This window comes from Aythya ferina, assembly GCF_964211825.1.
Source record: "Aythya ferina genome assembly, chromosome: 2".
In the NCBI taxonomy this organism is placed as follows: domain Eukaryota; kingdom Metazoa; phylum Chordata; class Aves; order Anseriformes; family Anatidae; genus Aythya; species Aythya ferina.
Window position 1 is genome coordinate 149192704 of NC_140297.1, and position 27279 is coordinate 149219982.

The window sequence follows — 27279 nt, forward strand, 5'->3', positions numbered from 1 at the left end:
GAGGGGGGGATCACCCTCCTGTTTCCTATTTCCCCCTATGGACAAAGCGGGGTTGGGCCGTACCATTCGCGCGGCCCCCCCCCTCCCCCCGTGTGGCGGCCGTTTAGCCCGGAGGATGCCGAGCCGGGAGCTGGGCGGCCGCAGCCAGGGCCCGCTGTGGGGCCGCGGGCCCGGCCCGGCGGCGGGCGGCGGGTAACGGCCGCTAGGGAGCCCTGAGGCGGCTGAGGGGGAGCTGAGGGGGACGGGGGGGCTCAGGCAGCGGGCAGGGCCGTGGGGCAGCTCCCCGGTGGGTCGTGGGGGGGTGGAGTGAAGTTAAATCGAGTTAAATTGAGTTAAGTTAAATTTAAATTAAATTAAATTAAAATTTAATTAAATTTAAGCGATCTGAAGGCAGGCAGGAGGACGGGGGGTGGGCTACAAGCGTCCAGGCCTGGTGTGGGCGGCCCGAGGGGCCCCCAGAGGGACCTTTCCCCTTGAATTCCCCCAGAACTTTCCCTAAATTATCCCCAAATCCCTCCTGAATTCTCCCTAAATCCCTCCAGAGCTATCCTGAACCCCTCCTGAATTTCCCCTGAATTATTCCCTGGTTTTGTGACCCTCCTGGGGCATTCGGGTGACCCAGCATCCAGCTCCCTCCCCCCAGACATTACAACATTAAAACAGGAGAAGTAACTCCGCAGCACTCCACCTGTCACCGTATCGCTGTAACGGCGCTGGGAGCGATGCCTCACCTGGGTAATTGGGGATTTAGCAACAGCGTGGTTTGTACTGGAAGTGTGCCACCAGCAGGAGCAGGGAGGTGATCATCCCCTGTGCTCAGCTCTGTGCTCAGCTCTGGGCCCCTCAGTACCAGAAGGACACCGAGGCCCTGGAGCGTGCCCAGAGCAGGGCTACGAAGCTGGGGAAGGGCCTGGGGCACAAGTCCTGTGAGGAGCGGCTGAGGGAGCTGGGGGTGGTTGGTCTGGGGAAGAGGAGGCTCAGGGGAGGCCTCATTGCTCTCTGCAACTGCCTGAAAGGAAGCTGTGGGGAGCTGGGGGTCGGCCTCTGCTCACAGATAGGACCAGAGGGAATGGCCTCGAGTTGTGCCAGGGGAGGTTCAGGCTGGAAACGAGGAGACATTTCTGCTCAGCAAGAGCAGTCAGGCACTGGGACGGGTTGCCCAGGGAGGTGGTGGAGTCCCCGTCCCTGGGGGTGTTCAAGGAGAGGTTGGACGTGGTGGTTGGGGACAGAGTTTAGTGGTGATATTGGTGGTAGGGGATGGTTGGACCAGGTGACATTGGAGGGCTTTCCCAACCATAATGATTCTGTCACTCCACCTTATCCTCTGTGTAACCAGGAGCGTGAAGTGTGTAGTTGGCCATGTGATCTTTCAGATCGTATCAGAGATGGAGAACATCACTGTGTACGTCACTGAAGTGCTAAATAGTACACAGGTGTTGAAGTGCTGCCCTCAGAGATAGGATTAGATGTGAGGGTTACAAGTAATTTATTCCAAAGGCTAACATCTCTAATGATGCAGCAGTTTCACATGCTGAAATAGCTTATTTTACTTGAACTCAAATGCTCCAAATAGCTTATTTGGAACTTGTGAATGTCAGAACTGTCCTGAATTTGTTTTCTGTTTGTTTTTATTTTTAATGGCCTTAAATACCAAGGGCAAATTCTCACGAGATTTTAATTAAAAAGTATGTGAACACTGTCTGGCCCAAAATGAAGAATGCTACTTTTGGGTACCTGTGTGGTGTTTGGCATGGGAAATCTGAGTGCAGCTCCATGAACTGATCCCTTTATTCTCCTAGGTTAAATTGGTAGCAAGGAAACTTTTGAAAGGCAGCAAATGGTGTTGAAGAAGGCCTGGGAAATGCTGTAACTACTTTGATAAGTCACTTCAGGGTGTTTTAGAATCGGAAGTCACACTTTCTATTTTTATGATGTTAAAGACACTAATTTATCACAGACTCTTAATTGAAATAGCTTATTATCTTTCTAATTTCATTTTTATGGCCCTTCCCCTTTATCCCAGAAAGGAATGGGCATAGCAAGGCAAAGTACAACGAGTTTTATCTCCAGCCTGTACGATCGCTGCATGGTCCTCCTGGGGTTCCCTCGCGCTTTGTACAAACACCAGCAGTTGTGTGCAGGCGCTGGCTTACGTTTTCTACTCTTCTGACACCAGGATCTTACACTGCCATGGCCACAGCGTTCTGTAAGGGCCCTGCAGTACCTAATCTACCTCCCAAAACAATTGTTTTTCCCAGAATTATCCAAGAAATCCAGGAGCAGCAGACCTCCCAAATCTTCCTGTGCTGCTTCCTGGAAAAACCATCCAGTTCTGGCCTCTTCTGCATGTGAGGTTCTGTTCTGCACCTGGCTTTGTTTTATGCTAACAGCGTGAGGCAAGGAGAGAATGTGAGAAAGCAGAAGCTTCTGCTCTGTAATATCTCAGATGAACAATGATAAAAATGGCCTGCCTCGTGCTTGTGAAGACTCTGGGAAGGAGTAATATTAAAATGGATTCCCCTATTCCCCCACTTCTCTACATCTAATCAAAATTGCTGTTTTGTTTTGTTTGTTTGTTTCTGGTAATTCTTCACAGCTTTTCAGTTTTCTCTAGCTTGTTCCTTTACAGTGACAACGAAGAGGCAGGTTCCTTGCTGAGCGCTGAACTGGGTTTTCAGATAGTTTGGTAGATGATAGACCAGCATACGAGTTATTGTTACTCAATATGAATGAAAATCAGTTAACTGGGAGCCACATAAGAGGACCACAAATGTTGAATTTCCCCCTGCCTGCTTTCTTTAACATCTCCTGACTATAACTGCCTTCCAACGTAGTGAATGACTTCCTCTGTTTAGTATATTTTTGTATTAGAAATGTGTTTTTTATGGAAGATTTCTCATAGAATGCTATGAATGATTAGAATTCTAAAATGATAATCTAGGAATCTGTAAATTGTAGGTCTTGGAAAAATGCATGTTTATAAGACAATTCTAAACAAGGTTGTTTTTGCTTGCTTTCTTCACAGAGTTATAGTGAACATAACTCACACTGCCCCAGGATCTCCTTCAAAGACAATACGGTTCCTGAATGTGGCGTTTGACAGTTCTGGAGACTCCCTCCTTGCTGGAGACCACCAAGGGAACGTATATGTTTTTGACCTGAAGGGGAACAGGTAAGAAGATTTATATCAAGACATTGTAATTATCCTGCTGTCTGCATCACTCAGGGACATGGAACCTGCCTGCCACTGTGCCACAGGTCTGGTTTTAACCTCAGGTTTCCGTGGCTGTGGAGATAGAGGGAGGTTTGCTCAGAGCTGAAGCTGCCAGCCAGTGTCTGATATAGGTTCCCTGTGTACTATTTTATTAGTGTAGCTGTTCTGAAAAGATAAGAGGGAACAACCAGCAGTTTCATAGATGTTCAGTGATTAAAGACTTAAAAAAGATCATCATTTTGTAGAAGTAAAATTTTTCAATTTTACACTACTAAGTTTTACAGTATTAGCAGTGATTGTTGTATTTATTGTAAGTAGATATGGTTTCTTTGCTCCCTTCCTTTGAGTTAATTTATTTCTTGGTGAAATAAGTTGAAACTGTTTAAGCCATTACTTCACTTGACATAATGACCCCAAGTTTGCTAACACAGTGAGGCCGTGTATTTTTAAATAGGTTCAACCTCGTTCAGCGAACAATGCAGGCGTGCACTGCTTTGGCATTTAATCTTCGCAGAAAGACGGAATTCCTGGTGGCTTTGGCAGACTATTCTATTAAGTGCTTCGATACAGGTAAGCAGAAGTGTGAAGGTTTATTATCTGGATAGTTATGAAAGCCTTTATAATTTTAGTTTCAATCTCAATTTTTTGCAAATCGATTGAAGTCTTTTATGCATCTCATACCTTGTGTTTTTCCCACCACCACCACCCCCCAGAAAACAAAAAAGTACGCAAGTTGAGACCTGTGAGGCCTGTATGGGTTATGGTCCCGGGGGTAAATAAGCCCTTCACTTTGTCAGAGCTTCCTTTTCCTACTGAGTTGCACAGGCATCTGTTTAGCTGAAGGTTGGCACAGGATCAGGATTATATATTTTACTTTTTTAATGTAAATCTATATATATTTTTATAGAACAAGGTATTCTGTGTAAAATCAAAGCAAAATCAGTCAACAGTGTGTTAGTTTCCAACTGAACCAGTTGTAAACTATGTTTACAGTAAAATACGTAAATAAAGTAAGCTTATATACTGAAAGAATTGTCAGTTGTATTGAGAACGCCAGCAGATCTGTATTGTTATTCAAAAACAATGTCAAAAATTAACTTCACAGGCTAGCTGTGTGCCTCTGACTTGATTAGAAGTTAAATGGTGAAGGGCATTGACAATTCATTCTTCCTGACTTAACCTGTCAAAATTATATCTGTAATGTCTCACATCTGGATTTAAGTCTTTTTAAAAAGCCATAGGAGTCACTTACCTGCAATTTGAGTGGTTCCAGTCTGATATTATTAGTGCAGTTTTTAAAGTAACAATGTTTGCCCAAATAAGAGTAGGAGATAAGGCCTTGAAATCCTACCAGCTTTTCCTTTCAACCATGGTAAGACCAACCATAGTTTTTGGATGTGTTTAAAGAAATATTGCTGATTATCCCATAAACCTGCATGTTTTTATGACTCAGTTTCCAGATACCAAATCATACTGAAGAATGTTTTAAAATGTAAGTGATCTTCACATAAGTCAGCGTCGGGTGAGCTACTCTTAGAGGTGTGTTCGATAATAGTCAGTGGGCTCCATCTGCTTCAGAAGCCCTTCTCTGTAATCCCGTGTCATCCTCCTGTGTGACAACTGCTTTAAACAATCGATTCTCTGTAAGCCAACAGAAAGTTTGGCTGTTAGGCTTTACAAGCAGCGTTACAGCCACTTCCCACCCTCGATGCCGTAGCAGTTGGTCAGCCGGAAGCACCCCGCGGGCAGGCAGGCAGACTGCCCCGTGTACGTAGTCTGATTGCCACAACTGCAGTTTAGCTGCTGAGGAAGGATTAGTGGTCACGCAGTCACCAGTGGGAGACAATGTAGTCAGAGAGCTATTTCCTCAGCATGCAGAGCACAGCAGAAAAATGTTTTGGACTCTAAAAGAGTTAATGAGATGTTGCTTTCTGACTGTACTTCTCTACAGGCATTGCCCATTGTCATTAAACCTTTTTTCCTTGCACCTGTAAATAGCTGCGTAATCATTCACATGGATCGGCCACAAGTCAAAACAAGTGGAGAACTCTAACTAGAACGTTCAGCCTTCTGAATATTCAACTTCTAGATATTTCTGCCAGTGTTCACATCAGATAATCTGCCCACGAGGCATGCTGAATTCACCTGATCTTAACATTCTTGATTTCTTGCGATTGATTGTTAGCCTAAATTAAACAAGCCTGTGCAGGTTGGATATCTCCGTAGAACTGAGAGTAATTTATGAAATCTGTTACTTAAGCCTGTTATTTAGAGATGAAGAGGTTATGTTTATCTGAGGTGTAATAATAATATGAATACTGATATGTTTGTTTCTTGTTTGTTGGATTGTGATGGTAAATGGTCGTATACCAGGTGTGTTTAAAAGTCTCTTTTACAGCGTAGTGCTGGCAATGAAGAGTATAATATTCATTGCACTTTGACTTTCATATCTTTTATTTCTTTCTTTATTTTCCCATCAACTCCTGCAGAAACCAAGGAGCTAGTTAGCTGGATGAGAGGACACGATTCTTCAGTGTCTTCCATCTCGGTCAATGGCTCAGGCAGGTATGCCATCACTACCTCCAGTGATACAGCGCAGCTCTGGGACTTGGACACCTTTCAAAGGAAAAGAAAGCTGAACGTTCGTCATTCTGTGGGTATACAGAAGGTGAGTAAAGAGCAACTGCTAAAGGGCAAGCAAGCATACCTCAGCAGGAGTAATCCCACATGCTGAAGTCACAGTACAAGGGCAGCAAAACAGAGGGCAAGATGTATGAGGAGGGGCTGAGGTCCCTTGGTTTGCTCAGAGCAGAGCAGGCTGAGGGGAGGCCTCATGGCGGCCTGCAGCTCCCTCACGAGGGGAGTGGAGGGGCAGGCGCTGAGCTCTGCTCTCTGGGGACAGGGACAGGACCCGAGGGCACAGCATGGAGCTGGGACAGGGGAGGGTCAGGCTGGGGGTTAGGGAAAGGGTCTGTACCCAGAGGTGGTCGGGCACTGGGACAGGCTCCCCAGGGCAGTGGTCACGGCACCGAGCCTGCTGGAGTTCAAAAAGTGTTTGGACAATGCTCTCAGACACATGGGCTGATTTTGGGTCATCCTCTGTGGAGCCAGGGGTTGGACTCAATGACCCCTGTCGGTCCCTTCCAAGTCAGGATATTCTATGACTCTGTGATACTTTTAAAAATTCAGCAGAATCCTTCCTGCGTTCTTGGGTGTACCTCCGTGACTGTTAGCCAGTCACGTCACCCAGACCAGTGGGTGGTCAGCAGTTGCAGAGAGCTGCTGGGAACATGAAAGGAACCGATGAGGATCTTTCCTCAGAACTTGGTCGGCTGTGACTGTGACCAACCCAATCTAACCTGGAATTTGGCCTTTCTTTGACCTGGGGATGGGCTCAGATGACCTTCAGAGATCAGTTCCAACCTGAATGAATTTGTGATTCGAAGGGTGTTGTTCAAAAAACAGTTTGGGGGTGATGATGGTGACTTAGTCACCACCACCTACCCCATTCAGCTGCTTATTCCAAAGCTTCTCTTCCTCCTGTGCACACTTAGCACTGAATGTAGGAGCAAACACACTGAGAAGTAACTCAGCAAAAAAAAAAAAAAAAATTGCTGCATTTCAGCCTGGTGGTTTCTTTGGTTTGGTTTGCTGTGCACTAATACTGGAACAACGCAGGGGAGGAGAAAGAGTACGTTTGTGTTGGGGAGTGGTTTAAATAGGCCTCCCATCGTGTTACGCTGCTTTAAATAGGGCTGCTTGCGCCACCAAACGTCAGACTTGGGCATTTGTACTGCAGAAAGCGCCACTGCAGTGCCTGAGCGTTGCTTACACACGTGCTGCCCTACAGTGAGTAGTCTCACACGTACCACTTCAAACCAAAGTTCTCATCAGACCGGTCACTGAACAGCTGTGCTGATTCTGTACGGAACAAGGATCCTCATTTGTGTGCTTTCACCGTGTACTAGGGCAGGCAGGAATTTTGCCAGCCTGAAATAGTCACCTGCCAATTAGTGGGGGAGATCATGTATACGTTTTTAGTTGCTTTATTAAAGCTGCTCTTAAGTGCACATCACAAAAATAATTACCAGGTCTTCCCTCCAAAGCAGGCTGCATTTCTTTAGTTTGCAAGATGTTTATTATTAAAGCCTTTCAGTTTGTAAAGGAGGCTGACAAGAAAGATGGAGAGAAACTTTTTACAAGGGTATATTGTGATAGAACAAAGGGTAGGGGTTTTAAACTGAAAGAGGGTCGATTTAGATTATATATTTGGAAGAAAGTCTTCACTCAGAGGGTGGTGAGGCCCTGGCACAGGCTGCCCAGAGAAGCTGTGGATGCCCCATCCCTGGAGGTGTTCAAGGCCAGGCTGGATGGGGCTTTGGGCAGCCTGGGCTGGTGGGGGGTGTCCCTGCCCATGGCAGGGGGCTGGAACCCAATAAACTTTAAGGTCCTTTCCAACCCAAACCTTTCTGTGATTTTTCTGCTGCTCATCTTTCTTTGCATAGGCTACATGCAGGGGCTGCTTGCTGATGAATGACTGTTGGAATTCGGTAGGATCAGGATGTTACAATGCAGAAACAAACTTTTAAATCCAAACAGTAGTGACTGCGGTTGGGTGAATAAATCACTATTTGGGAAGCAGGAGTCTGCAATTTTGGTTTGGCTTCGCCATTTCTGAGATAGGACTTCATGCAAGTAATCCGTTTTATCTGGATTTCATTTTGGAATAGAGATAATGATGTTTGCTCCTATGTCATGATTCCAGATATACAGATAAGTGCTTTATTAAAGATCAGATTTATTATTAGACACAGCCATGACGCTCATTGTCCAAAGTTGGTCTCCTGCTTGCTAGTTAATTTCACACCAATCTGTAGAGTTCTTTGTGGAACCCTTTTATTTAATCCCAGTTTGCACTCAAAAACACACCTTCTGTTCGTCTGGTATAGGACAAAGCTAAGTTAAAATGACAGAGGCCGTGTTGCACGGTGTAAGAATGGCAGGTGGGAAAAAAAGACGAATGAGGAAGAAGAGCTAAAGAAAAAACATCTGTAATGACCATTTTCAGAGCGTCGCTGCTCATTCAACAGCTGCGTGTGACCAGCTTGTGGTATTTTGCTAGGACAAAGCAGAAAATGAGGAACTGCTCATTACTCCAGCTTGCCAGAACTTAAATAGCAACTTTAAACCCTTCCTAGGGCTTCATTTACTGTTGGAAGGAGCAACAGACTTTTCTGATGATAAAGAAAAGGTGGAAATCATGTGGCTTAACTTCATCCGTCTGCCCGATAGGCATTTACTCTCATTTCATTGTCTAGGCTTCCTCAGTCCCTGAGGGAGAAGGGGCAGCTCAGTCTGAACAGAAATTACTGTGGTAGGTGAGGAGCCTTTTTCCTCACAGGTAACTTCTGCTCACTGTCAAGTGACAGAATTGGGCTGAACATCCAACTTTTGGTCACTGACATTCAGCAACATGAATCCTGTCCCATGTATCCAGAGCTCAAGGCCCAGAGAAACCATTCAGACCAAAACTCTGAATTTCTTGGCACTGACTGCAAATCTCAGCTAGTGAACCCTTCAGGTGGTCAGTACCTTGATGAAATAGCCAAAACCACTTGGAATTTAACCTTCAAAATTATAGCTATGGGGAATTGTCCACATTTTTTTAATCAAAAGGAATTATATGTAAACAATACACCTGCTGAGAATAATAATAAAAAATACATTTACAAGCTTTTTGATTTTATTTTCTTTCATGGCAAACTGCATTTTATAGTTGCAGAACACACTGCTAAATTTTTTACAGTGTTTCTAACATTTAACAATTGTATGTAAAATTTAGGAGCTTAAGTCTGAAGGTAAGTGCTTCGCAGACTGCATTTGCAGGCTGTTGAAAGCTGAAGTTAGTTTGTAGAAGACACAGCAAGCTCTGCAAAATCCTCCAGTGCTCAGTGAGCAGTTCTGGTTGCTGGCTCCCATCCTCTGCTGCTGCTGGCTGCATTTTCCCAGCATCTATATTATACTCTCTGTGACATTCATCAGGACCCTCCATAAGACAGTCACAAAAATAACCCAGGTAAAGATTTGAGTCATTTTGGTGAGTGAAACTGGCTCAGCAAAGGGTACAAGTTCTGAACCAGCGCAAGGGAGAGCATGCCAGACTTGCCTGTTACAGGAGAAAGGATCCCACTGTTTGTGGGATCAAAGCCTCGCCTTGCAGCTGCATTACACAGTTACCAAAATATCCATACTGTCATGCTTTCTTGCTCTGTTTTATTCTGCCATTCACTTTGGTCCAATGCAAAGTATACTTCCTTGACAATGCCGTTCCATTTTTTCCTTCTTCATATTCTTTCAGGTGTTTTTCCTTCCGTTGAGTAACACCATCCTCAGCTGTTTCAAAGATAATTCTGTTTTTGCATGGGAATTTGATACTCTGCACTGTAAATACCAGTTGCCAACTCCAGTAGAAGGCTCTACATTACTGTATAAAGTCTTTGCAGTTACCAGGTAAATTGCTATTTTAAACACTCTAAAGGCAAACCACAAAAACTGTAATTTTAAAACAGCTTTTCTTTTCTTATTTGTCGTGTTTTGTGGAAGCATTGAGCTATGTGCTATGGTAAGCTTTTGAAATCTGCCATGACTGATGCTTGCAGCAAGGATCAATAGCAGTTTTTATTATAGTCCCATACTAGTTGAAATAAAGTAATTTAATTTAATGACCGCTAAAATAAAGTTCATCTATTACAAAAGCAATTTTATTATTTAAGAGCTATTTTGCTCTTTCAGGAGAGTAAGGCAGGAATAATGACAGATTCCCAACTGATTTGAGGGCATAGAAAGAAATGCATGATCTCTGTCTCTGTAGCTAGCTTAAATTCTAATATTCTGATGAGTACTGAGAAACTTTGCCTCCCCTGTGATCCAGGGATGGCCGGATTTTTGTAGCTGGTGGAAAATCAAATCATCTTCACTTGTGGTGTTTAGAATCAAAGCAGCTGATAAAAATAATCCAGATGCCTACAAAAGTACGAGCTGTTCGCCATCTGGAATTCCTCCCGGACAGTTTTGACGGGGGCTCCAATCAGGTCAGTTTTAAAAATAATAATAATAATAATAAAAAAACTTGAGAGGGGATATTTGGTTAATTGATTCAACACAAGTACTTTCAGAGCTTTTTGAGGACAGTGGGGAGATGGGCCCATACCATAGAAGGGGAAAGCTATTTTGCTGAATGTTTGTTCAGTTGCTCTTAGAGTTTAATGGAAGGTCAGTCCTTAATTTGGTATTCCTTTGGTATCCCTCTTTGTTTTACATTGACGGCATTACTGATGAATCCTTTTAACTTACAGGTCCTTGGAGTATTAAGTCAAGATAATATGATGAGATTTATCAATATAGAAACATGCAAACTGCTTTTTGCCATTGGGAGTCACGAAGAGGGAATTAGCACGGCAGCAATTAGCCCCAACGGACGGTATATTGCATCAGTAATGGAAAATGGTAGTGTCAATTTATACAGTGTCCAAGCTTTGACTCAGGAAGCAAATAAGGTACAGTGTTCCACATTTCTCATAGCTGCAGTAAATCCTATTAAAGGTGACACTTGTCCATGTAACTTTTGTATCAGCAGTAGTTTGCTGATGTATCATTGGCTTAGAAGTGTGGCAGTGTCATCTTTAACACTACAAATAGAGAAAAAGTGGTTTGTTGGGTTCCCTGCATTGTTATTCCAGCCGGTCAGGTAACGTGATGTTTTCAAAGTGCATCATTGTGTTTCTGGTTTTGGGAGGAGGGGGAGATGGCGTTGCTTTCTACAGTGATTTGTATGGACTGATTTTACTTTGTAATGACTTTGGGGGGAGATAGAAACAGCACAATTGTGCTGCTTCTGTTCCATTTCCTACCAGGAAATGCCTTGCAACTAATGCTCTCTTAAACTGCAGGCATGAATGGTCTTTTTGTTACTGTGATTTTGTTCTTCTTGCTGTGTTATTGGATACCGGCATCCATCATTATGGCACAATCATACTCCTAATCCTTCCTAAATAACAAACATTCTAAATACCAGCTCTTATTTTATTAAAGTAATTTATTAATGGGAGTCAGGTTTCTAAATCCAGAATTCCATGTATCTTTAATCACCACGTCTTTGAAGTAAACAGTAACCAGCTTTGGATAATGAAGGAGTTGGAGCTGAGGAAGGATGTGTAAAGATGTCACACATGCATTCCATTTGCACTTTTGCTGCCGGGTTGACATGAACTGGGATATCCACTTTGTTCCTTGCTTTCCCAATCTCCAAAATTGAATTAATGCCTACCTGACACTGATGATTAATTTAAGTTCGTAAAGGTCTTTTGTGTGCCTTCTAACAGGTGCTATAGAAATGCAAAGTGTTTTAGTAACAGTGAGAAACATACTAAAATAAATAACCAGAATGCTACCTGGTACACATTTATGCTATCCCACTTGTATTTTAGTGTTTAAACAAGGAAATAGCATGATGTTTGGTTTGATGTTTAAAAGCTACATAAACATTCTCACAGTACTTCTTGCTAGTTCATTACGGCAGCTTAATTCACTGGCATATATATTCAGGAGTATACAGACCATATACATTTGTTTCTGTTATAGCTGTGGCTCTCTTCTTCATGGTATGGCCATCAAGCTGAAGGATATAGCATATAAAATAGTTAGCATCAAATTATAGTGTGATTTATTCGGTCTTACAAAATGTTAACCAAGGTATTTTCGCTTAATATTAGCCTCCACCACCCCAGTTCAAAGTAGTGGAGGATTGGCCCAAGTGCAAGTCAGAGGCAAATAAGCTGATGAAAGTGACTTCAGGAAGGTCAGAGCGGCCTTGGAAATCCAAAGGAAACAAAATTCAAACGAGACTGCTGAAAGTGCAAGCAAACACATCGCTTGAAAATAAAGAGGTAGGAAGAAATTGCAGATGTTTTGTTCTCCAGACTGCAGCATTTAAATTTCATTGCAAAATAAAATTAAAAAAAAAAAAAAAACAAAAAAAAAAAACACATTTACTGTAGAGAATAAGTTCAGGCACTGATTCACTTGGATGTTTGAGCAGAGTTAAGGGAGTTTTACACCATTTGTGCTCACTGTTCAGCCTGTATTATGTGACACTGCCAGAGCTGCCATTCCTCCAATCAGGTTTGGGTACCTCTGAAGTTGTTCAAGGAACTTGTGACACATATGCTTATTTGCCAGATCTGATCTGCTTCCCTGCTAGCAAACTGCACTTCTAAGATGTCTGCCTAGAAGCTATTTCATTCTTTGGAATTGTTCAGATGATGCGTTATCGGTACATTTGTTTCCCTTCCCTCATCATCGTGCCGCCTTCTCTTTATGTCTTTATCTTGAGTCTCATATATATAGTCATATATGCATATATATATATATATATGTATGTATATATACACATGTATACACACAAATATATTTTTTCTCCTCTGACATTCAGCAGAATATAATCCATTCCTTATGTAAATATTCTTTGTTTGACCATACCCATCATTTATTTATGTATAGTTTCGTCAGTCAGATTCTGTCTGCTTTTGCTGGAAATCAATGTCAGCTGTTTGATTTCAGCAGAAAATGAATGATCCATTGAATTACCTTTGTTGTTGAAAAAACTAGGATAATGTAGCTGTACATAGTATAGTTTTTCTTTAATATTATGCTAAGAACTCCACTATTTAGCTACTGTGCAAGGAAAGCTAAAGAACAAGAAATCCTTTATCATTGATTCCCTATTTTGTAGAATGAATTGCCAGGTGGATTAAATAAGAAACGTTTGCAGGCCTTGTTGAAAGGATACGGTGAATATCCAGCAAAATACAGGTACGTTTGTGTGCATGCTCATGCTTGCACTAAATCAATTTGCGTGTGTTTACTGGCCTATGAAAGAGAAGCTGCTTGACTAAGTCTCCATTTTAATTACAGGATGTTTGTTTGGCGTTCCTTATTACAACTTCCTGAAAACCACTTAGCATTCAGTAGCCTAATAGATAAGGGCACCCACAGTGCGTTTGTGAATATTCAGAATGAGTATCCGATCAAAAGCAGGAAACTGCTGAGAGTTTTACAGAGGTAAAATGTATATTTATATTTACTTAAATATTATAGCTTTATATCTTCATATATTGATCTGAAGCGTATGCAGTAGCTGGAATCAGCTAGAAGGAGAAGTCTAAAATGAAATAGTAATGCCCTGATGCATTTTTGTTTTTGTAACCGGTATAATCCTGCATCTAGTTTGAATTTTGCATGATAGTATGATACATGATACATTTTATATGATAGTATGATAGTTCTAAAATGCATTTGTTTGAGACCAATGTTTTCTACACCTTTTCTTGCCTTTACATACAGGACCTTATCAGCTCTAGCTCACTGGTCTGCTATCTTTGGTGAGACGCCTTATATTCCTTTGCTAGCGTTCCCATTTGTAAAATTATTCCAGAACAACCAGCTGATCTGCTTTGAAGTTGTTGCTACAGTAGTAGGTAGGTAAGCAACGATTTTCAGAAGTCATAGATGATGCAACATGTTTAAGCTTTCCCATGCAAAAGAGTTTTTCCTGATGAAATGAATGAGGTGCTTTCCTAAGTTGTTACCAGACTCTCTTTTAAAGGTATTACCGGGAATAGCACTGTACATTTAAAACCAAAACCTGTTTTTAAATCAAAACAAGATATTAGACTTCCTTTTGCAGTTCTTGTAGCAAAACCAAGCAGTTTTACAGCATTTGTAAAGTCTAACCAATAAAAATGACTGTATCTTGCATAATCACATCATATTTAATAACTAAAATCTGTATCTGAGTTATGGGAAAAGAAGTCAAGCCCACCTCAATCAAAGGGGAATGATCTCTTTTAAAGTTTTACTGTGTTCAGTTGTCACATGTGGTACCTCAAAATTAGACATTTGCTGAAAGCTCTCTATGGCTGTCTTCTGAAGAAACATACTAAATTGAAGTGCGCTACACTGAAATTAGTTGTTGCAGCTGCTTCTAAATCTGCAGAAGATATGTGCTGCCAAGCATCCATACACACTTTGCAAACACATGCTGTTAGTGAATAAGTACCCAAGTTTACCAAAATTATTCTTAGTATGTTAAAAATTACTTGATCCAGGCTTTAGTTCCACGAGACAGAAAAACTGGCTTAAGCATTCCCATCGGCCTCCAACCACCTAGTCGCACAGCACACAGACTTGTTTCATTTTATCTTTGAGCCAGATTAATTCCCCAAGCTGGTTCACAGCGTGCTGACACACTCATGCCAGTGCAGCTGGAGGAGCAGCGTACTGTGGAAATGGTTTAGGAATAAATGGTAGGAGAGATAGGAATGCCTCAAATATACTTCACTTAAAACTTCCTCTTAAATTCACAGACATTATAAACAAACTTTAAGATTGTCAAGAGTTTTCCCTTTGGATTACAATGGATTGTGTTTTGTTTTGTTTCTTTTTCAGTTAATTTTTGTCAGCACTGGTTTGAGTATTTTCCCAATCCTCCAGTTAATGTCCTTAGTATGATGGAAAATATCTTAGCACATCATGACAAAGAACTGCTTCAGCATTTTATAAAATACAACGTGACTTCACAGGTAACATTCTAGCCTACATTTGCATATGAAATGTCATTGCAGTGAATGACAGATAGTGCACTAGTGTTTTATTTTGACATAATTCTTTTATTGAAGGAGTTTTCATTAAATAATAGTGAACGATATAGGAGTATAAAGAATGTATCATTGCTTTCCTGCAACTTTTCTTTTTGCATAGTCATAACTCTCATGTATATGCTACTGTAGTTCTTAGAGATCCTTCCCTTTCAAGTGTATAGTGCTTGAAAATCTACTGGCCAAATTGTAAATGTATTTTTACTTTCCTTTTTTTTTTTTTTAATTCAATGTAGGTGTGATGAATTAATTTTGTAAGTCAAAACCATAATTATACATGTTTATCATTAAGGATGATTTTAGCTTCACAAAGCTAAACGCATCCAGTGAATTAAGAAAATTATGTATATTTACCCTGTATTCATTTTGAATGTTTGTAGTGGGGAATAAAGCATATCTTCAAATATTCTGGTTTAGTTCCTATTTCTTTCATAAATAAATAGGCTCTTGGTATAAGGCAATAAATTTTTATATTATTTCTGTGAAAGGAATAGTAAAATTCTACTAATGGATTGTTTGTTTTTTTCAAATTTCCCAAATGATGTAGGTTTATGCCTGGCCTCTTCTAGAAACCCTGTTCTCTGAGGTTCTAACAAGAGAAGAATGGCTCAAAGTCTTTGATAATATCTTCTCTAACCATCCTTCATACTTCCTAATGATTGTTGTTGCCTATATTGTATGTTCCAGAGCTCCACTGCTTCACTGCAATCAAAGACAGGATTTTGAGGTAAATGTGTTCTTTTGAAGTCAGTCACCTGAAGGTGTTGCTACAGAGAAGTGTGAAACACCATTAACTGTTCTTAAGGAGTTTTGAAGGAGGTGTTTCAGTTTCATATTAATGTATTCTTATATTTCTGAACAACGTCGTCTAGTACCTGACAAATGTACAATAAATGAAAAAAACAATGAGCAATTTCCTGCAGTTTCATGCAACAAGGTCTCTAGAAGCTTTCATAAATTTTCTAATGCCACTAAAAGTTATTTAGTAAATGGCAATGGTTCATCAACCACAAAACAATTCTGCCTTTTATTCGGAGTTCCAATATTGATTTGTGTGTGTGGAGACAAAAGACAGTAATTCTGTCATGTTGTTTCATTATTTTGCTTTCAGATTTATGAAGTCAGGCAATATTATTTGATGTTCTCTGATGATAAGCTAAAAATTTTTTCTGATGTTTAGCTTTACAAGGGAGGAGGAGGATTTTTTTACATGAAAACATCTCTGTAGACAAAGGGTTCCACCTTGACAATGTGCTTGTGAGCAGCTTGACAAACATCAGATAATATTATTGCTATATTATTTCAATACCAACTGAAAGATTCTCTTGATGAAGATCTTTGATGGGAAGAACAGTCCTGCTAGAAGAGGAACTTCTGTGGTTCATGTTTAAACACTAAAAGTTGAGTGAGGTCTAACCAAGTGGTAGGAGTGTCTTTTTGAGCAGCTGGACACTCTTACATCACAACAAGGTACCCAGATCTCTTCACAACTGTCATTGGAAGGGAAGGAAAAGAACCCAAGTATACTTCTAGAAATTGAAGGCGTTTGGGCCAAGTCACTTGAGCCCACGATACTTTACTAACCAGTAGGGCCAACTTAATCACTTTTTTAATCAACGTTTGGAATATAGAGCTTGCTAATTTACCTAATTATTCCTACATAAGTATATTAAAAACATGCTTAATCTTTTGTAGAATGTAAATGGAAGCATGTCTCTTACAGTATTTCTTTCATCATCGTAACAACCTGGACATTAACGTTGTGATTAAAGAAGCTTATCATTTTATGGAGGCTACACCACCAGATATCCATCCACAACGTGTGCTTGATGACTTCATACCACTTACAAAAGGACAGTACCCTGTATTTAATAAATATCCCAAGTTCATTGTGGATTATCAATCTCAGGAATGGGAGAGGATCAGAAAGGATGAAATTGAATACTTAAGAGAAAGGTATTTACTGGGAAAGTTGAGGACAGTGTCAAACTGGGAGGGACAGGTGGATACAATTCCCTTTTCCTGTTACGTTGTGTATGCTTGAGAATAGAGAGGCAATATGTTTTAAAAAATGGGGAAGATAACTTTAACATTCAAACAGTTACTTGGCTTGATGTGTTTAAGTTAAATTTGTGGTCTAAATACTGGGCTGCCAGTCCTCAAACTTGAAAGCTTAGAAGTAAGAACCTAAACTGTTAATGCTGTCATGTCCAACTTTGTGAAGGGCCTTTCCAATCTCAAAATTGAAATCAGTGGGAACCATGATTTCAAGAGACATTTAGAAATAATTTTTTTGTTAAGAACCTGAAGAAGATGTCTGCACTCATCTGAAATGCCCTGTTGTCTGTAAAAGTCAGAACTGTTGATCTTTCCCATCTCTCTCATCTTTCTCACTCTTTATCAGTACACAAAGGGGATGTCATAGTCTCATGAATCACATTTCAGTTATTGATTTCAAAGTAACCAAGTAATTGCTTGGTACTTGGTGTGATATATGGACATGATTTCCTTCCATTTAGACAATTAATGCATGAGTTAGAAGCTAAAGCACAGGAACGGAAGGCAGAAGATGAAGCTTGGTATCGAAAGCAGGAATTGCTTCGAGAAGCTGAAGAACAAAGGCGAAAAATGCTTGTGGAAGAAGAAAAGAAGTTGGCAGAACAGAGGCAAAGGTATTATAATATGACAAACATTAGGGGCCTGGCTACAGTATCCTGGTATTACATTTTTAACCATGAGTAAAGGAGAAATGGCCACTAATTTGTATAAATTGAAATGTGGGAAAGCAGCGTGGTCTGGTGGGTCAGATTTTGGTGTGGGAATGAAGAGATCTGGGTTGTATTACTGCCATACTCAAGGGAATACAGCAGATCAGAGGCCAGGACACTTCATATTTTTGTCTCAGCTCCCAGCCTTTTCTCTGGTCTCTCCAGATTGTAAATACTTTTGGGCAGTCAATTGCTATTTGCACACTGAGACTTCAGGCTTATACTGTGGACAGACTTTAAGTGCAAATACAAGAGTCCTTTACAGTCTCAGAGTACTGATGCTATACTGTACACGTTCTTGTATGTCTAGTGGATTTAGAAAAAAGACTGCTTTATTTATCATTTGCTGAGTAAAGAGTTGAGGTAGTTCCAAAGTCATTCCACAGTTCATACGTTTTGCAATTGTGAAGGTTTAAGAGAATTTCAATGTCTCCACAGGTTTTTAGATCAACTAAAAGTAATACTTGTCTTAAACTTCTGTAATCTACAACGTAGGTTTTTATTTAAAAAGTAAGCAGTGGGGTTTTCTTTGCCAAGTAATTCTTGAGTTTGTGGTTTTGTTCCTTGAAAGAGTTTGATATTTTGCAAATAAACATAGGACTAATTTTGTGCTGAAAGAGGTACCAGGACACTGGCAATTATTCTAAGGACTAGTTTCCAGCTCTGGATCATTACAATACTAAACTAGTGCTTATTAACGTACAACAGAAATAGAGCACAGGGCTTCAAAGCCTAATTGGGAGAGATTGCCATTAGAGGATGTCTGTGTGTCTCTGAATTTAATTTCATCTTGTAAATGAAAACTGGGCAGTTGACAAGAACGAGAGCAACTTCCCTAAGCCTTACAAGTTAGAGATTAACTCCTAGTAACTGTTGGGTAACCGTGGTGCAAGCTTGTGCTCTTTATTACTGACCTTTTATAAAAGGTCATAAAAATTCCCATGTTTCTGTTTGTTTTGTCTTTGAAGACTAGCTGCTGTGAGAAGAGAACTGAAAGTAAAGGAACTACAATTTCTAGATGCTTCAAGAAGGCGTTTTCTGAAATACCAGCAAGATCAGCGCCAAATGGAACTGAAACGCCTTGATGATGAAATTGCTAGAAAAGCTGAGTATTGCTCAAGCAATTCTTTTCTTGAAGGTTTATTCAGAAAAATAACTAAGAAAAAATTTAGAACCAAAATTTCAGTTGATATACTGTGATTTGTGACCCCAAAAGTGTATTTAACGTGAGGTTACAAGTGCATAATTGAGGGCAATTGTAACTGGCAAAACTCCTGGGAAAAGCCAGATTTATTGTATACCGACAGTGTTGAAAAATGTAATGAGCTCCTTAAAGGCCTAGTCAATTAACAGTAGTCTGTGGGCTGTAATCAGGCTGCAAATTAACTCTGCCATTGATTGAGAGGCACTGAAACAGCCTTTGGCCAAGCCTGGCTCTGCTCCTGCAGGGTTCCTAGCTCAAGCTCGACATCATGCAGACGCAGAGAGTGGAGCACGAGCTTTAGAACCTCATGGGCATGAACTGAGTCTTTGCAGAGCCATTCCTTACAGCTCAGCACCACACTTTGCTGAGTCAGGGAACTGTGAGATTCTTTTTTGCAGCTCTGCACAGGTGGCTGCTTTCATATCTCTGCTGTCCTCCACAGGATTTAGATTTTTTATTCAATTTGGAGCTACATCTTGCAGATTATTAGTGCTAGATCAAGCCTGACATTTCCCTTATGTGTGACTGGATGCAAAACTGTTCCCGTGCCTCTTCTCTACCTTGCCCTGCACTTTTGATCTTCAGTATTTTCCATTGTTCATCATATAACAGAAAGTTAACTAGACCTTAGAAGTAGGATGCTTCTAGTTTTGGACATTTTTCTTGATATTATTTTTTAAATGGAGATTTTTTTTTCCTTTGCACTGTTTTCATGTGTTTCTCTTCTCCTCAAGGCATCCATGAGAGAGCAAGAAACAGCTGCCACTGTTCAAGATGTAGAAGTACGACAGATGGAGCTTGAATCACAAAGACAGCTTTTTGAACAGGTAACTGTTAGGGAACTGTACAGATGTTTATATTTAATGGTTCTTCCTTTGCAGTTCTCAGATTTGGTTGTATTCATTCAACCAGACTATGAGAGGAAAAATTTAGGTGTTTTTTCCCCCCTTTTTAATACCCTTTTTTGAATAAACCCTCTGATAATAGTAGTAGTACTCATGGTTACCCACTTTACTGGGAGAAAATGCCCATATCCTCCCCATTTTGTTTTTCTTCTGAGCAGAGGCATCATGTGGTTGATGCAGGCTTTATCTGTATACTCAGCTGTCTGAGAGAAGTGAGAAACATGTAAATAAAAAAAAAAAAAAGTCTGTAACAACATGTTCCTCATCCCCAAAACTCCCACCTTTTCATCTGTGGTATCCAGATATATCTCCATTTTCTGAAGGGAACAGTGTAACAGATTGATGTAGTGGATGAAAGACTGTCTCGTTGCCAGCAACATCATTAAGCAAAAAGGAGTGGATGGTTTGTGGGGAAGGTGCAGTTCCTTTCTCAAATGCCTTACGTTGTAATCCAGAAAGATCATTATTTAGCATTAAAGGTTTTTATTTTGATAAATATTGTTCAAAAATAAGTTAAATGAGTTAATGAAAATGGTTGACAAGGCTGCCAGTCAGACTTAGTATTGTGTGTTTGACTTCTTAAAGCTTTTGGCCATAGACTTTTCATAATTTATGCTGACCATAACTGGGCTAAATTTCTTTTAGCATTTATTTGTTAAATACACAGCCAGCTGCACTGTGGCTACAAAACGCAAACCGGGCTAGGATCACTGGTGTTCCAGTCCATGAAAAGTCAGCTGGTTAAGGGAATTAATTCTACAGTGACCATCATCTTTAGGCTAGAAAGGCACCAATTATTTAACTAACCAAGGATATATGTCTGCCCACAAGAGCCTGTACAGGCAGGCTTTTACTGCCCATGCCCTGAACTGTTTTATGCTGTCAGCAAGGGTCTGTATTCAATCTTCGAAGGCCTGTTGAGAGGCAGTGTTTGTTACCTGTGCTTAAGTACCCTGCTGACGCAGCTCAGCGGATTCCAGCAGGACTGGGAGGGGATTTTGCCTTCTTCAGAAAAATGTAGATGTGCCCCAATGAATGTGAAGAAAAGCTGTTAAGAGTTAAAATTCTCTTTCTAGATCTAATGCTGATTTGTATTATTTTGACAAATCATCTCTGCATTCAATCTGCAGATGTGTTTATTTTAAGTCCCTGTGCTATGGAGCATGATTTATATTTGTGAAGCATTTTGAGGTTTTGGCTAAGATATGCCATGAAAATGGAGAATATTTTCATGATTAATCTAATTGATTTAAGTTGGAATTCTGCTTTCATGTTCCATTGCAATCCATGGAATGGAATTACATCAGCATAAACCTGGGAGATCACTGTGCTGACTCAGGCTTAGCTTAATTCCAAGTGGGTAAAACAGCAGGGAATATCACTTCCTTGAACAGTTATGGTAGGTTATGATATGCAGTGGGATGAGATGCGTGGATATATTCAAATACTAGTTTAATGAAGTTTTAATAAATGTTTAAAGAGAGAATTACAAAAGTGGGTTAGCAGCTTAGCAACAATAACTTATGCTGGCGTGTTTGGCAGCATCTTATCAAAGATCAAGAGAGCTCCACGCAGGAAATGAAAGAAGAGATAGATGCCAGTCGAAGAAAGGCAGATCTTGAAGATCACGTTGTTCAGCGATTGATGGAAACGGATCGAGAAGAAAAACAGAAAGCTCAGATGGTAAAATGATTAGATTTTAACACGAATTTGGGGAAGTTAGTGTGTTAACTAGTACAAGTGGTACTACTTAATGGCGTTTCAATTGCAATTAGCTAGTCTGAGCTAACGTGAAAATATTTTGAAGGAGATCTATTTTCTAGTTACCTGTATTAATAGATCATGATGACATGCTAAAAATTTGGACACTTTTGAAAGTCTGACTGAAGTGTCCAAGCAGCTATATAACACTGAAATTCTCTGGGACTGCCATGAATATTAATTTTCCTTCGTTTTCCAGAACTTAAAAGGAATGTAAGACTCAAAAGTGCTCTTCAGTATAAGTTCCTCCTGTTAAGGAACATGTTTTATTTGTAACCACAATAAAACAAAAGTAAGCCACAAAGGAACTTTCAGTTGATAGTACTTGGCAGGAAATTCAGCTGTAGAAGCTGTCTTCCTGATCACAGTAATGAATGTGTATGGCTTGACATTAGGAATTGTTCAGATTTTCAAGCTCAGAACTTGTAACTGCACAGTTGGAAAAATAGTTGCAGCTAACCCACTACCCATATGCTTGGCATCTGCATTTATATTTTGTCTAGAAATAAACATATGGGTCTGAATTTTTGTAAACAGCCTTCAATTTTTGGAAGCAGATGGATGTGGGTGGAAGTATTGGCATTCAGGTATCTCTCTTATGTTAGGAGCACCTGGAAACGAAATGTAATCCGTGGTAGGAAAGCAAAATCCCCAAAATCACAGAGTGGGCTTATGTCTCGTTTAAAAGGCCCTGGGTGAGAGAAAGAATGTCAAGGATGTAAAAGAAGCAGAAGACAGCCCTGTCAGATGAGGCAGCTTGCTGTAATGAGTGGGGGAGTGGCACTGCAGGTGCAGTCTCCTACTAGGGGCATCTAACAGTGATACTGCAGGACACTTCAGTCTGACAGCAAAACATCTTCCCTTATCTGTATGTAAGGCTGTGTACTTGAAATAAAGCAAGTGGATTCCTGGTAAGAAAGATTTTTTGTTTAGGTAGCTGAAGAAAATTTAGCCAAAGCAGAGCAGAAATGCCTTGAGATCGACTGGAGGTTGCAGGCCTTGCATAAACTAAGGCACGATGATAAGGACCGTGAGAAGCATTATGAAGAGATAGCCAAGCTCCTTCACGACAACAGGGTAAAAGAAGCTGAACTGCTGAAGGCCTTGAGGGAGGCAGAAGAAAAAAAGGTATTTGCATTATTTCTTTTCCTAAGGGGGACTGGCACACATGTAACTGTCTTTTGCCCATAACATAATATAGCATAAAACTGAAAGATATTGAATAAGAAGTGTTTATTAGGCAACTCCTTTACAGTTTCAACCAGGAGTTTCTGAAAGCACTAGAGCAAATTAATGAGGATATTTTAGGTTTAGGAAAGCATGTTCCTAATTGTGTAAGTTTCTCTCATTTTTTCTCTAGCTCAAGACTCTTAACCTTTCTCCAGGTGTTTGAAGGAGAAACTTTCGGCAAAGGAAGCATTCACTCGGTGTAATAACATAGCTTTTTATTTAAGGATGAAGTGTAGTCTGTAATAACCCAGATGGTTTTGCTTGTTGCCTTTTTCCTGTAATACATCTGTCAGAGATGCACTTAATATCTCTGTTGCGCAGTGGGAAGAAGTTACACGGAAAAAAGCACAACTGGAGGAAGAGCAGAAGGCTGCTGCTGCAGCACATGAACACAGGAAGCAGTTTTTAGAAGATGAAATGAACGATGCGTTAAATTTGGCTGAAAAGCTGCAAAGAGAGGATGCCTATTTTGGTGAGTTTAGAGAAAATGCAGTTCTGGGTATCGGGCATGAAGGCCTGGACTCATCAACTGAGTACAAACAAAGAACGTAATGCTAGAGATAAAGTACTTTACATGAGCACTTTTTGGCAGTGTTCTTTCATGTAAACAATATATAAGGCCAGACTTATACAGAAAACATAGGATAGTTTGCACTGATCTTTCATCAGATTGGAAACCTCAGTCTGTAATTTTCTGGTTGCCTAGAAGATACCTGCTGCTTGGGGTGCCTGTGGTAGAGGCATAGATATTTTCCATATGGATGAAAATAGTTTCACCAAAGGTTATATGGGAGTCTTTCATCAGGCATTTATATCTTTCAGACCATCCCACTGACATCAGTCCTGCCTCCAACCTGATCAGTACTGTTCCAGCCTAACTGTAATTCCAGTCATATGATGAGCTGGCAGAATTAAGTTCCCCTGGCTGTTTTTGTACAGTTACAGAACACAAGATGGAGTACAAACTCTCCCACTTTATCTCCTTCCCTTTGTTCCCATAGTGTTGAGAATTATTAGTAATACTTATAATATAATTCTTTCTTTCAAAAGGTAGGATTTTTCAGATCCCTGTGATTTCATAAACAGTGTTATTTTGTAGGTTGCCATCAGAAGGGACACTTTTCCTTCTTCTTCCTGTGCCTGGCACATGCTCTTGTATCAGATCTGTTATTCCTAGGCTACATGACAGGCTAGAGCATCTTGCCTATCCAACTGCACATTAGTCCTTATTTTCCAGGACTAGAACTTCAGTCGCATCTGATCTAACTTCGCACCACAGAGTGGTGAGCTCCAGACCAGCACAGAGGCAGTGCTGTGACCGGGAGCAAAGGAAACGATGGGAACAGCATTTTTGGTAGGAGCACAGGCTTATGTCAGCTTAAACCAATCATAAACTCTCATCTCTTAGAAATCCTCAGTCAAATAACATTTTCTTTACTTACACTACCACCAACTGACTTTGCCAAGTGTTTGTTCACAGAGGAAAAAAAAAAAAAAAAAAGGTATTTGTGTCCTTCCAGGATTGGCCACTACATCCTTCTGAAATGCTGCATTTGGGTGGGTTTGCAGATAAATATCTTCCTCTTACATCTCCTCACACACACAAGATTAGTGATTAGTGTTAAGACTGGATGATTAGTATTGCTTTCGGCAAAGTTTTTTCCAACTTTGCCCTAATTTGCCTGATGGTTTTAATATTGAGTAATTTGCAACTGTAAGTTATTAAAATGGGTGTCTCCTTCTAAAACTGCAAGTACAAGTAGACATATTCTGCGTGAACTTAGTGGCCCATTTGTTAGAAGATTAATTATATAGGAAGAAACAGCACATGTGGAACTGTCATTAGTTCAAATGAAGTGCAGTGATGCATGCCTTTGACCCATAGACTGAAAACGAGTAAATTCTGAGGGAATTCTATTTGGCACGTAGGAGTGAGTGTTCCAGTTTTGCTTCCTGCAGAAAAGCTGTTTCACCTCAAGCAAGAAAAATTGACTAGGAATTTAAACCCTTCGAGTTTACAAAGACACCTTCTCTCCACTTCCCACAGAGAGACTGCGTGATTTAAAGGCTGGATGTACAGGGAGAGGGGTAGAATTCCAGCAGGTGCCAAAGTCTGGAAACTTGTGTTTGAATGATTTGTCTGCATCAGAGTCGTCATCATACGGTAAGTTTCTAAGTTAGAGCCCTCCTTTCCCTCACATTTAGCTTCATATGCATTACTGGAACACCTAGGTGGGTGATAGAGTCATTATTAGTCATGTAGGTGATCAGTGGATAGTAAACCAGTTTATTGTTGTATTACACTTCACACCTTAAAAAAAATCACCACCAGGAATAGCACAGGTAGGAAGTGCCTGAGGCATGTCATGTTATGAGACTAGTCATTTTAAACCTCAGCCTAGTTTAGTCTTATTCTGACCTGATAATTTTACCTGTGTTTTCATAATTATGGATGATTTGGGGATGTTGGGCATGTGTAGAACTGTCTTTCATGAAAATCCTACAGAGAGTTATAGTCAAGAACTAGTCTTCAGTAATTTCCCAAGGACTGTCCTAGCCAATGAAAGCACAGACTTGCATCTTACCTATAAAACTCCGCATGCAACAAAAAACATGTTTCTTTGGACCTGCCATAGCACTCCAACATCTGACCTTTCTGTAACAAAACATAGTTTACCCTGGTACCACTTTCAAAGAAAATTGCTCCTTGATTTTACAGGCTGTCGGGCTGTCTCAAGTACAACAGTATTCATTAATAAAATGTAGTGTTTCTCTACAGGAGTTACCTCTTTTCCAATAAACATTCATGGTATTTACAGAAAACAGTTGCAGTATTAATTCTGAGTTTCTTGCATTTAAGTGTCTTCAGTTAGAAGACGAGAACTGGCATACCAGGAGCGGGAACTGATGGCAGAAGTCAGACAGCTCAGACAGAAGCTTACTGCACAGGCTCGAGTTAGACATCCTCCAACTCATCTCTCATCTACAAAGTGGACAACTTGAGATGATGTGCTCGGGACCTCAGCTGTACTTCTAAATTATCAATCACTGAAACCCTAACTATGTGTAATGTGATTTAAGATTGATCATAGGTTGTTTATTTTAAAGGCCTTTGGAAATATTTTTTATATAAAAAATAAAATTCTAGCTAGAAAAATGTGCAGTGTTTGTAACCTCGTTATTTTCTCATTAATTATAATACTATTTTTACTTGTAAAATAAACTCACTTTTTACCACTGTTATTACACTTGGAGTATTTGTGTGCTTTATTGGCTCTGGTCAAAGCCATGACTTGAAGCAACAAACCACTGTGAAAATACTGCTTCTGTGAGTGATGTGTAAGTGCGTTCTGCAAGTTGCAGCAGGGATATTTGCAGTTAGAGGAAAAAAAAAAACTTGACAGCGAGAGCCAAACACTGAAAACAGGGCCCAGAGAGGCTGTGGAATCCTAGTTGCTGGAGATGTGTGTGTATATTAGCATATATATTAGATGCATATATATTAGCAAAGCACATTTCCTGAGAGAAGGGAGAGGAACTAAATAAAAATAATGATTTTTGGTGCTACATGGCTGATTTTCACTGGCTGATGCTTTTAACCAAGAGTACAACATTATGTCCCAAAGACCTGGGACTTAATTTGTTCATTTTCAGCCAGATACACTGAAAATCCCTTTTAGTTTTCTATGTATCCCATTCATTTGAGCTCCAAGATAAGAACACACATTTTCAAAAGCTCCAAAGCAGCAGTGTAATCCAGATGTGATACTGATAGTTGAACGATGCTGGGATGCAAAGAAAAATCCCTAAACCTCTTGCCTAGGTGTTCTGCTTCCCCTGCAGTTTTGATGACGCTCTTTGGGGCAGCAGTATCAGAGAAGGGCTCCTGTGAGTGCCAAGCATACACGGAAGGCAGGCTTGGGCAATACCGCTGAACAGCTCCTCTTCGTCACCTGAGGCAGATGGCAGCCTCCCAATTTCACATTAAATTCCGTGAAGATGTAAATGCCAGAGGTACTTACTTATTAAATTAACATACTCTGTGTCTAGACCCATAGTCACATTAGCAGGCACCAAAATTCTTGGAAAACTCATCAAAGATCCTCAGTAGAGCTCGGGGAAAGTGTAGCAGCACTGTTTTTTTTTTTTTTTGAAGAAAAACAGCAAACAAAGATCTTTGGGATGCAGAATGAGTAGATGCAAAAACTGTATTTTTTTGACAACTGCAATTGTCTTTGAGTTTACATGTGATTATTTCTATATTTAAGAGGGAAAAAAAAAAAAAAAAAAAAAGAAAAACAGATTTTTGGCTAGCACCTTGGGCCATATGTGTACACAATTATGGTTTGTAAACGATGTTGCAGTTGTGTGTTATTGGGACGGGTTGCCCAGGGAGGTGGTGGGGTCACCGTCCCTGGGGGTGTTCAAGGAAAGGTTGGACGTGGTGCTTGGGGACATGGTTTAGTGGGTGACATTGGGGGTA

At 40.4% G+C, this 27279-nt stretch overlaps 1 protein-coding gene across 3 annotated transcripts; it reads left to right on the forward strand.

The window, feature by feature from the left end:
• The first annotated feature begins 79 nt into the window (after window positions 1-79).
• On the forward strand, window positions 80-26044 carry TBC1D31 (TBC1 domain family member 31). 3 transcript variants are annotated; one of them, XM_084511188.1, is made up of 22 exons: window positions 80-192; window positions 3026-3172; window positions 3669-3784; window positions 5704-5882; window positions 9573-9724; window positions 10146-10305; window positions 10570-10770; window positions 11986-12159; window positions 13005-13084; window positions 13187-13333; window positions 13616-13749; window positions 14720-14853; window positions 15476-15655; window positions 16652-16884; window positions 17448-17600; window positions 18665-18800; window positions 19635-19727; window positions 21348-21488; window positions 22500-22694; window positions 23118-23268; window positions 24844-24960; window positions 25657-26044. In XM_084511188.1, exons 1-22 carry the CDS (start codon window positions 116-118, stop codon window positions 25797-25799), a joined length of 3243 nt encoding a protein of 1080 aa, XP_084367314.1. In that variant the 5' UTR covers window positions 80-115; the 3' UTR covers window positions 25800-26044. The 3 variants fall into 3 exon arrangements, with proteins under 3 accessions (XP_084367314.1, XP_084367315.1, XP_084367316.1); XM_084511189.1 differs by having other exon boundaries at window positions 25576-25708; XM_084511190.1 differs by lacking the exons at window positions 23118-23268; window positions 24844-24960; window positions 25657-26044 and having other exon boundaries at window positions 22504-22652.
• Window positions 26045-27279: the final 1235 nt, after the last annotated feature.

Excerpts from the sequence above, each read along its gene's own strand:
- TBC1D31 (XM_084511188.1), top strand. The coding sequence starts at position 116 with ATGCCGAGCCGGGAGCTGGGCGGCCGCAGCCAGGGCCCGCTGTGGGGC. Across the intron at positions 14,854-15,475 it reads AATACAACGTGACTTCACAG|GTTTATGCCTGGCCTCTTCT; the intron begins GTAACATTCTAG and ends CAAATGATGTAG. Across the intron at positions 15,656-16,651 it reads ATCAAAGACAGGATTTTGAG|TATTTCTTTCATCATCGTAA; the intron begins GTAAATGTGTTC and ends TGTCTCTTACAG.